The sequence below is a fragment of the Moschus berezovskii genome, chromosome 15 (genome assembly GCF_049115385.1).
Source record: "Moschus berezovskii isolate FMDL1 chromosome 15, NW_MosBer_1.0, whole genome shotgun sequence".
Taxonomy (NCBI): domain Eukaryota; kingdom Metazoa; phylum Chordata; class Mammalia; order Artiodactyla; family Moschidae; genus Moschus; species Moschus berezovskii.
This window is the reverse complement of record NC_142474.1, coordinates 32,333,964-32,344,870: the sequence shown is the minus strand read 5'-3', so window position 1 is coordinate 32,344,870 and position 10,907 is coordinate 32,333,964. Positions and strand designations below refer to the sequence as shown.

The 10,907-nt window shown below is 57.6% G+C and overlaps 1 protein-coding gene across 8 annotated transcripts; it reads left to right on the top strand.

Annotated features, from left to right (window-relative positions):
- The first annotated feature begins 378 nt into the window (after positions 1-378).
- On the top strand, positions 379-10,250 carry LZTS3 (leucine zipper tumor suppressor family member 3). 8 transcript variants are annotated; one of them, XM_055432570.2, is made up of 6 exons: positions 379-513; positions 4,237-4,297; positions 4,911-5,067; positions 5,678-6,148; positions 6,486-7,352; positions 7,687-10,250. In XM_055432570.2, the coding sequence occupies exons 3-6, from the start codon at positions 4,996-4,998 to the stop codon at positions 8,383-8,385; spliced, it is 2,109 nt and encodes a 702-aa protein (XP_055288545.1). In that variant the 5' UTR covers positions 379-513; positions 4,237-4,297; positions 4,911-4,995; the 3' UTR covers positions 8,386-10,250. The 8 variants fall into 8 exon arrangements, with proteins under 8 accessions (XP_055288545.1, XP_055288535.1, XP_055288588.1 ...); XM_055432578.2 differs by having other exon boundaries at positions 387-513; positions 3,943-4,297; XM_088843954.1 differs by having other exon boundaries at positions 388-513; positions 3,943-4,297; positions 4,911-5,089.
- The last annotated feature ends 657 nt before the right edge of the window (positions 10,251-10,907 follow it).

The following is a 10,907-nucleotide window of genomic DNA, read 5'->3' as shown; positions in this document are numbered from 1 at the left end:
CCGAAGAGCGGAAACAAGAGAGGGATAGGGCGCGGGGCTCGGCGTCTAGAGCCCCTTCCCCGAGTCAGAGGAGTTCCTCCTTGTCGCCAAAGATGTGGGGTTCAAGAAGGGTCTGTCCTATTGGATTTAAGAGGAGAGACTAGGGGGCTGAGCCCAAGAGTATAGAGGGTCAACACGGAATGTACGGAGGGCTCGGGACCGGCTCAGAGCGCCCCGAAGGCGGGTGGGTGAACTAGAGGTGTCCCACGCGCGAGCCAGGGCGCAGCGATAAAGGGGTTAAGGCACTGGGCCCCGCCTCAGCCCAGGGATTGGCGAGCTTGGGGGGCGTGGCTGGGGGGCGGACCTGCGTTTGCCGCAGCCGCGGGTGGGCGGGGCCCGGGCGGGGGGCGGGAGGGGCGCGGAGCGCAGCTGGGCCCGCGCCTCGCGCCCCGCCGGGCGGGCTTCTGGCCGCGCCAGCGAGCCGGGCCGGCGGCGCCAGCGCCGAAGACCCCGCGCCGGACCCTGAGGCAGCGAGTAAGTGAGGCAGACCCACCGCGGCGCCCCTCTCGACTCCGACCTTTCGCCTTGCCCGCTACACCGCGAGGCTCATTCGGTCGGACCCGGAGCTGGGGAGGGGGAGCGTCCCACTGCTGGGATCCCAGGGATGAAGGGAGTGGAGATGAGGCCGATGATGTCATGGATGCTTCGCAGGGCCTGGGGGAAGGTGGCGGCCGGAGGGGGTGCGGCCCGGATTATGTCACCTCTTCCCTCTGAGCCCCGCCCCCCCGGGCCACACGCGTCGGTGAGGAGCTCCAGGAGGTGCAGGAGGGATTTCTCCCATCGCAGAGATCCCCCCGGACACCTCCTCAGGATGGCCTGTGACTGGGGTCTCTATCTTTTGGCGCTGCGGGCCGTGGGGGCGAACATCGCCCCCCGCCACCACCCCCCTCTCCCTTGTGGGAGGCTCGTGTGTGCGCGCGTGTGTGATCGAGGTGTGTGTGTGTGGGGCGCTGTCAGCCCCCTCAGTCCTGAAACACGGGGTTTATCAGAGCCAGGATCTAGGGGATCGGCCCCTTCCCCCTTTGTCGCCAAGAGAAGATGAATCTCCCCTCACACATCCCAACCAAGAAGTTCTGAAGACCTCTGCACCCTTTCCCCCAAGGCCCCATAGTGCCCCTGATACCTTTTCTCCCTCAGTCCTTCTTCCCGGAAGCCCATCCTGATTTTCCTATCGGGATTCATTGCCTCTTTGCATTGCTTATAACTAGCATTCTCCTACATGCATTCTCTCTGCATCTCCTCTGAATCAGGGCACAGAGACCCCAAGATTCTGTGGCCTGTTCCCCTCCTGGGGGTATCCACAGGCCAGCCCCAGAATGAAATCTCCCTGGAGTGGCCTGAACCAAGTGCTCCAAGAGCCCTCCCCCTGGGTAGATTGGGGATGCTGTCCTGGGAGGCAGTATTTGGGTTGGTTCTTGAAGGGTGCAGAATGAGCACAGAGAGCTGCGAAGAGATTTTGTGTAGGGTGGAGAGAGACTCAGGTCAAGGGAAATAGGATGAGCAGCAGGAGAGTCCTTGGAGGGCCCTGCTGCACGCTGTGGTTCTGAGGGCTGAGAGGAATGCCAGGCATCTACCCATAATACATTCACTTCTTAAGATTCCTGTAAGGTAAGTGTGAGACCGAAGTGGAATCACCTGCATGCAATTCCACCCCTAATCAGTTGAACTGGGATTCCCACTTGGAGCTGATACCTCTGTAAGTGTCTATATTGCACCTGGTGCAATAGAATTTGGGCAAAGCATGGACAAGATCGGCTTTGCCCTTTAGAAAGAATCTCTTAGTAGCTGCACAGGGGAGGGAGTGCAGAACAAGAAAGGGCAGTGAGAAGTCCCCAGCATCCTGCCAGGATCCTGGCAGGAGGGGCTGCTAAGATCTTTAGGGGGTGAATGGGCTGAGCTTGGGGCTCTGAGACCCCAAGGAAGAGTATAGTGTTACTAGCTTTGGGAGGGACACACATGTGGAGGGGCTGGGTGGTCACTGTAGGATGGAAGGACCTGCCCATCTAACTCCCAGGTATAGTCTATTTGCCCCCTTCGTGACCGCTAATACTGTGTGTAATGTCCCAGGCACTGAGGGTGGATAGGACAGAAATAGAGGCAGACTCAGGCAACAGGCTGTCATCCCAGGTTGTTGAGCTAATGCCATAAGGTTGTCTTTGCAGACCATACTCAGCTACCTGGGCTAGTTCAGGACCCTGACCCACAAATGAAGCTCAAACCCTTCCTCTGGACTCAGTTTCTGCCTATCAGGGAGATATATGCCCTTCTTTGTCTTGCCAGTCCCTGCTGCAGGTTTGTAGAAAGAAGTTGCAGCAGTCTGAGCTTGGGAGAGGCAAGGGGCAGAGAACACTTGCATGGGGTTGACGGCAACAGGTTAGAATTATAATAAGAAGCTCTTCAAGGAGTGAGGCTTCAAGGAGAGTTGCAGTGGGTTGGTAGTCAATGATTCCCAGAGAAAGACCACGAGGATAGGAGGCTCAGGAAACAGTTTTGGGACCTCATTTCCATCTATCCAGGACTCTGGGCACCAGGCCTTCAGGGGACCACACACAATCCAGGGAAACCATAGGGCAGGGTGGCATATGATCAGTCCCAATCTATGGTCAGAGTCTCCTTTCCTGGATCTCAGGGAAGGTAATATTGCATATTCGTCCTGCACCTTACAGTTTCCAAAGCACCTTCCTAAACATTATCGTCTCACTTTCATGACCTGAGGTTTGCTCCTGCCCACACCCAGGCTTCTGGTGGAACCCCCTTGCCTAGTTTTCTCATCTCACTATCGACACCTTCTTTTAGCATATAACCACACTCAGGTTTCTACCATGTTAAATTCTAAAGTTAGAAAAGAGCCCTTGGATTCCAAACCACCTTAAATTACTGCCTTCTCAAAAGAGAAGGGAGCTCTTCCATCTTTCCCTCCAGACCCCCACCTCCCCCCGACTCCTGTAGTCTGGCTCTGCTTTGCACCACTTTCCCCAAATCATTCTGTCATAGACACCAGTGATGTTTCCACCTGCCAAATTCAGGGCACCCTCTCCAATCCCAATTTTATGAATAAGCCCCTTCGTTAACTCCAGAAGTGCCCCTACCTTCTTCAAGTGTACTCCATCTTGGTCTTCAGGGCCTGCCTTCTCCTGGTCTTCTTCCTGCTCCCACTTCTCCACTCAGGCTATGGGGGCTCTGCCACTGGAGCTCCATGCTGGACCGCACCCACATCACACTTGAACGCTCATGATCCAAGTCTCTCTTTCTATCTGATACCTGAGAAATATCTTTCTCTGGTCTTCCTCAAAGCACCCATTTTCAAAAACAAAAACAAGCCCCCATTTCCCCACACATTCTCCTCCTGTCATGCTAAGGGTGTCATTCCCATCCTGGTGTCCCAGTCCAGACTCCTCCCTTGCCCCACCCCCTGGACCCCATCTGTGTGAAGTTTTGTCAGCTTCTCCCTGACCAGATCTTCCCACTGTTTCTAAGCCTCAGAACACCCAGCCTTCACCCTTTGACTCCCCAGCTGCTCCCTACACTGAATCCAGAGATGGCAAGAGAAGGGAGTTATGTTTAGGATGGGAGGGGGATATTCTGTCTCCATATTTCTGTTCATTATCGGTGAGCAGAGCGTCAAGATTTTGGCAGCAGTACCTAGGGCACCAGATGAAAGTAGTCACTCACTTTCAGGGTCCTGCACTTGCACTTCAGTTGTACCCTAAGTGTCTCTCTTTCCTTACTCTATGTCTCAGCCTCGTGGGATGTGTGGAACAGATTAGTTTAAGGGAAGAAGGTGGTCAATGCCTGTTCTCCACACCTGGGGGAGGGGGGGAGATGCTGATAGAATGGAATTTTACAGAAGTGGTGCGGACTGGTTTGTGGGAGTTTTCCAACCACCTCGGGCTGTAATTCCAGGTGTGGCCAGAAGACACCTGAAAGGCAAGAGTTTTGTTTGGTTCCCCTGGTCTGGGACCCGATAGCCTCAACACAACATTAGACGTGGGCATCTGGGTAGAAGACAGTTTGAAACAGCACTCAAGGGGCCCAGGACTGCCACCTGTACCCCTTCACCTTAGCAGACAAGGAAGACAGGGTTTAAAGGACTGAAGGGCGCCCCCTGCCATTTTTGGCACTTGTATTTGAGCGTCTGCTCGCGGCCGGCACTGCCTGCAGCCCCCGCCCGACTGAATACCAGGATCTCTGGGGCAGGTGTTGCTTTGGTGCGGACTTGAGACAAAGGAACCAGGAAGCAGGGCCTTCCAGAGCACAGGTAACCCGAGGCCCTGCTCCCCACTGCTTCTGTGGGCCAGCCTTGGGGGAGGGGGACGCACACCCACAGAAGGGCTCTGAGGAATTCTCGGTGAACTGAGCAGGGTCAAGGTCCACAAGTAGCGGGGGAGGGGAGTAATCCAGGAAGTCTTCCCGAAGGCAGTGAATTCTTGGAGGGGTTCTGCGGGCGCGGAATCCCGGGCGCCGTTGGGCGCCGAGGCTCCGCCCCTGCCCCCGCCCACCTGTGGGAACCGCAGGCCGGGAGGGAGGCACGGCAGGCGTCCTCCGCAGCCAGCGCTGCGTCCTCTGCCCCGGCTTCAACCAGCCCTGGGGCCTCTGCTGAGGTACTGACCATGGGGAGGGGGTCCTCTCGTGCCAGGCCCCCATGCGTGCAAGTTGGGAAGACCTCTGGGAGGGCCCCCTGCACTGCAACCGCGGTCCCTGGCAGTCCGCGAGGGGCGGTGCGTGTCCTCGGTGGCCCAGATGCGCGCCGCCCAGGCAGCTACCGCCCACCCTACCCCCAATACCTCCGTCCTGTCCCGCGCCCGCTGCCCTGGGGTTCCTGGCACGCGGCAGCTCTGCGAGGTAGGTCCTCCATTCCTCCCATTTCGCAGAGGAGAAAACTGCAGTCCGGGATGGCTCAGTCGGCCGGTCCAAAGTCGCGTAGCTGGTTCGTGCCGAGCTGCGAGCGTGAGGCACATGGCCCCTGCAGACCTGGCCTCGGAGGGTCCCAGGCTTGAGACCCCATCGGCCCCCCACCCCCTTGGAGAGGCAAGGAGAGGATCCTGCGCCGGTAGTGAGCCTCCACTTCTGTCCTTGACTGCAACACCCTAGGTTAGGGGACCGGGAAGGACTCCCATCCACAATTTTTGGATAGGGGTGGGCTTCCCTCCCTTAAGTTCTGAGGTTCCCCTATTGAATTCAGGTACTGCTGTCCCCTTCCAAACCCATCTTCCCAGCCCATGAGGTTGGGATATAGGAGTCCAGACCCGGAGTAAAGGACACCTGAGTTCTGAGGTTGCAGTGAAGAATTGGCGGTGGGTGGGTCACTGAGTCTCGGGGGCAGACCCATGAAGAAGCTGGGTCTGAGGTGGGAGTTGAAGAGTGGAATACTGAGTATAGATAGCAAAGCTAGAAGGGTTGGTGTATGGTCCCTAGGGGTTGGGCTTCGTCAGGTGTACAACGGGCAGCCCCTATTACCAGGTTGTCCTTATTTCCCCAGCCCCATTCCTTTACCTGGACTGTTTAGGAACTCCTCGGCCCACTATAAGGAAGGGGACACTGAAAGGCAGGTTCAGGTGGTGCTGGGTCAGGCTTGGATGGGGGTGGTGGGAGTTGGGGTGGGACTGATCTCCCTCTGCTTTCCTACTTGTGCCCACAGTGCCCCCCTGGCTTAGTCATGGCGAAGCTGGAGACCCTGCCTGTGCGTGCTGACCCAGGGCGAGATCCCCTCCTGGCCTTTGCCCCTCGGCCCTCTGAGCTTGGACCCCCAGACCCTCGCCTGGCCATGGGCAGTGTGGGCAGTGGGGTGGCCCACACCCAGGAGTTTGCCATGAAAAGTGTGGGCACCCGCACGGGGGGTGGGGGCAACCAGGGCAGTTTCCCTGGTCCCCGTGGCAGTGGGGTCAGCAGGGAGAGGCCAGGCCGCTACCCCTCAGAGGACAAGGCTCTCGCCAATTCACTCTACCTCAATGGCGAGCTCCGGGGCAGTGACCACACGGATGTCTGCGGCAACGTGGTGGGCAGCAGTGGCGGCAGCAGCAGCAGTGGCGGCAGTGATAAGGCCCCACCACAGTATCGTGAGCCCAGCCACCCACCCAAGCTCCTGGCCACCTCTGGCAAGCTAGACCAGGTCAGTCTTCAAGGCCTTTTTCTGGGGATAGGTGGCAACCCAGAGAAGAGGGTGAAGTGGGCCTTCTTGGATGTTTTTGAGCTTTAGGGACTGAGATAGAAGCTGGATTGGGGAGTCTTGGGGGTCAAGTCCAGCTGGTGAGCCTTGGGCAGAGAATTAGCTGTGAGGGGGGCAGGTGGTGGACATAAGGTAAGACTCCAGCCAGGAGAGACTCCCAGGATGGAGGTCCAATGGGGCTGGAGGTGGGGCTGGACAAGTCTAGATCAGAGGGAAGAGACTGGGGCCAATGCTAAGGCCCCATCCTGATGCCCACTCCCTCTTCCATGCTTTTGTGCAGTGCTCAGAGCCGCTAGTTCGGCCTTCGGCCTTCAAGCCTGTTGTACCCAAGAACTTCCACTCCATGCAGAACTTGTGCCCCCCACAGACCAACGGGACCCCTGAGGGACGACAGGGCCCTGGTGGCCTCAAGGGTGGACTGGACAAGTCTCGGACCATGACCCCAGCAGGCGGAGGTGGGAGCGGCCTCTCAGACTCAGGCCGGAACTCACTCACAAGCCTGCCCACCTACAGTTCCAGCTATAGCCAGCACCTGGCGCCCCTCAGTGCCTCCACCAGCCACATCAACCGCATTGGCACTGCCAGCTATGGTAGTGGCAGTGCTGGTGGCAGCAGTGGTGGTGGGTCGGGCTACCAGGACCTGGCAACATCCGACAGTGGGCGGGCCTCCAGCAAGAGTGGGTCATCCTCATCCATGGGGCGACCAGGTCACCTGGGATCCGGGGAGGGTGGAGGAGGAGGCCTGCCATTTGCGGCCTGCTCACCACCTTCGCCCAGTGCTCTGATCCAGGAGCTAGAGGAGCGGCTCTGGGAGAAGGAGCAGGAGGTGGCAGCTCTGCGGCGTAGCCTGGAGCAGAGTGAGGCGGCAGTGGCCCAGGTGCTGGAGGAGCGTCAGAAGGCCTGGGAGCGTGAGCTGGCTGAGCTGCGGCAGGGCTGCAGTGGGAAGCTGCAGCAGGTGGCCCGGCGTGCCCAGCGTGCCCAGCAAGGCCTGCAGCTACAGGTGCTGCGGCTGCAGCAGGACAAGAAGCAGCTGCAGGAGGAGGCAGCCCGGCTGATGCGGCAGCGGGAAGAGCTTGAGGACAAGGTTGCCGCCTGCCAGAAGGAACAGGCCGACTTCCTGCCCCGGATGGAGGAAACTAAGTGGGAGGTGCAGACTGGGGCGTGGGCATCTCCCTGTGTCCCCTTCTTCTGTCTCTCTGGAGAAAACCAGAATAGCAGCCCACAACTATCACAAGGGGAATGAAGATTGTGGCAGCATCAGTTGGCAGTGTCTGTGAGGACCAGAACATTCCCAGGCCCTGTGAGATTAGCCATGTCGTCCCGAGTCTGAGGAGGGGAACCTGCATTGTCATTTCTGCCATGATGAGCTGACCCTGAGCCCTGGGGCAGCTTGATGCCCTGGGACTGGATATGGGGGCTAGAGTAGGGGTAGCAGAGTTCTGCTTTTCCCCTGACTTCTTTTCTCATCTGCCCCTGCCCAGGTATGCCAGAAGGCTGGGGAGATTTCCCTTCTGAAGCAGCAGCTGAAGGACTCGCAGGCGGACGTGTCCCAGAAGCTGAGTGAGATTGTTGGGCTGCGCTCACAGCTGCGGGAGGGCCGGGCCTCCCTGCGGGAGAAGGAGGAGCAGCTGCTCAGCCTGAGGGACTCCTTCAGCAGCAAACAGGCCAGCCTGGAGCTGGGTGAGGGAGAGCTGCCCTCTGCCTGCCTCAAGCCGGCGCTGACCCCAGTGGACCCGGCTGAGCCACAGGATGCACTGGCCACCTGCGAGAGCGATGAGGCCAAGATGCGCCGTCAGGCTGGGGTGGCTGCTGCCGCCTCCTTAGTTTCCTTGGATGGGGAGGTGGATGCTGGTGGGGAGAGTGGGACGCGGGCCCTGCGGCGGGAGGTGGGGCGGCTGCAGGCTGAGCTGGCAGCTGAGAGGCGAGCCCGGGAGCGCCAGGGTGCCAGCTTTGCAGAGGAGCGCCGAGTGTGGCTGGAGGAGAAGGAGAAGGTCATCGAGTACCAGAAGCAGCTGCAGCTGAGTTACGTGGAGATGTACCAGCGCAACCAGCAGTTAGAGCGGCGGCTGCGAGAGCGAGGGGCTGCGGGAGGTGCCAGCACACCTACACCCCAACATGGGGAGGAGAAGAAAGCCTGGACCCCCTCCCGCCTTGAGCGCATCGAGTCCACAGAAATATAATCCCCTACCTGGGCATGTAGCCTTTTGACAAATACCCAGTCAAAGGCCAGAGTCCCCAGTATCCTCTTCCCTGCCATCTCTTTTCCCCATGTCCCCTGAATCCCCAGACCAAAGAGGTTCTCAAAGCAGCTGTGACCAGGCCCCTCCCCTCCCCTCACTGGGTGCCTCCCAGCTCTACCACTGCCCCACTAGGCAGCCCACTCAACCCTCCTCCCAAGGAGGAAATAAGGGGAGGGCAGAGTGAATGGGGCTGAGGGCCCAGGCAGCAGGGGAACTCGTGCTCCTTTTCTTGGCACTCCCTTGTTGGAGAGGTGGCAGGCCTTGCAGAGCCATGAGGTGCCCAACCCCTTGGTGGGTCTGGGCTGCTACTGTCGGCCACCCTGTGTCCAGAGATGCTCTCTATACCAATCTCCTAGGCCATGTAGCCTGAGGGGGACTGTGTGGGGTCTGCCAAAGCTGACACTCTGGGCTTCTGGCCTCCCTCCTTCCTGCACTCTTCTCCCTCCCTGGGCAGATTGGCAGGACAAATGGGAGCAGATGGCCTGCCTGTGGTTGAGAGGGCTACCTGCCTAGCCCCTCCCTGCCAAGGTCTCTACAGCCTGGGCTAGTCCTGAGTGTGTGTCTATATGTGTATGTTGGAGGAGGTAAGGGCTGAGTATGGAGGCTCGGTACCCAGGGAAGATCTGCTGTCCTGTTCTTGGAAAGGGTCACTTGGAGGCTTCTTAGCTCTACCCTCACCCCTCTGACCAGGATCCTGTAGAACAACAGCCCCATTTGCTTGGCTGACCCCACACCCAGGGCCACTATCAGCTCTAACTACAGTTATTAAGTGCCACCTGCCTCTCAGGCACTCCCCTCATTGAGTTTCTGAGGTCCTATGAGTGTCTGTGATGTCTTCCCATGTCTTCCCACTTGATTCCCTCAGCCACCTTCTGCTTTCGTGCTCAGCCTACTGCTTTCATGCTCAGAACATCATTGTCCTAGGCCACCTCTTCCCCTAAACCTCACCTTTTCTTCCAGTAGAAAACTCTGCTTGATCTTTGGTGCACTGCCCACTTCCTAGCTCCTTTGGGCCCAAGCCTGAGCCCAAGGCCCTTGTTTTGGGGGGTGGGGGGTTAACTATGATTGCTCTTGAAGAGCAAGGCTGAACTGAGAGAATCACTGACCCCTGGGTCCAAGAGGCCTGAGGTAGCCCAGTGTTTGCCCAGGGTAGTCCTGGCATGGCCATTAGTGGGGGTTGGGGCAGCCAGTCACTTCCTCCTCTGGGGGCCCTCTTAGAGTCCATCTCCCAAAATAAGAAGGGAAAGGCAAATTTCTAACACACCAGCAATAAAAATTGGAGGAGGTTTGGCCCCTGGCCCTTGTATTTTTCTTTTAACTCTCTCCTTCCCACCCCCAAGACTGGGTTTGTGGGGCAGGCTGGAGGGAGCTGGCAACTACTGTGAGCAATCCCCCGACCCCTGACCAGCCTCCTCTCATGACTGGTGACTGTTTAACGAGCTGTGCACCCCACACACAAACAGGAGTGCCCTTGTGGCCTCTGTCCTGCACAGCCCCTTCTGGTGCCCCTTACCAGTTTTCTGAGCTGGGTGGGGGGCTGTCCTGGCAATCACTGCCCATTCCACTCACCCTTCGTTGCACTGGCCCCAGAACCTGGGCCTGGGCCAGAGGGGCAGGAGGAAGAGGAGGCATTAGTATGAAAAAAAAATTTTAAAGTAGAAAAAAATATGAACAGACTCAGCTTTGGGATTTCCAACCACAAAAGAAATTATATATAAATATATATAAATATATATCTCTACCATATGTGATGGAAAGACTTTGTTTTCTTTTCCCAAAGAAATAAAATGGAGAAAGCCTCTTGAGTGGCACTCTTTTGGCATGCTCGTGTCTTTGCAGGTGTGGGAGGTGAGGCTGGCTGAGGGCAGTGTGGAGGGCAAAGCTGGAATAAACACTCCAGAGGAGGCATGAGACCAGAGGTGCTCCTCCATGTTGTCCAGGAAGAGTAGTGCTCCCACTTTTCTGCCTGAAGGGGCTTTCTCTTCAGTTCAGACTGCTGTCAAAAGGGTTTCAAGCTAGTTCCAGCTCAGAACTTGGATACTAGACTGTTGGTCAGAAGGAAGGTGACGCAGGACAGTCTGTAGCATCCTGATTAGCCGAAGTGTGAGGGCAGAACACACAGATATGAAGGCTGAGGATCAGTTTGTCATTAGTAGTGTGGCTCCAAATACAGAAGGGACCCAAGTATGCTTCAAGTGCTTCCAGCATGTTTATAATTCCTTTGGTTAGGCTCACAAAGTTCCTCAATTAAGAATGTACTCTGCCACAAGTATCACAACCTGATTTACAGGACCCCAGAGAGTGGTTTATTTTTCTTCACCTGACACAAAGTCTGGACATAAGTATGGAGAAGGAAATGGCAACCCACTCCAGTGTTCTTGCTGGAGAACCCCAGGGACGGGGGAGCCTGGTGGGCTTCTGTCCATGGGGTCGCACAGAGTCGGACACGACTGAAGTGACTT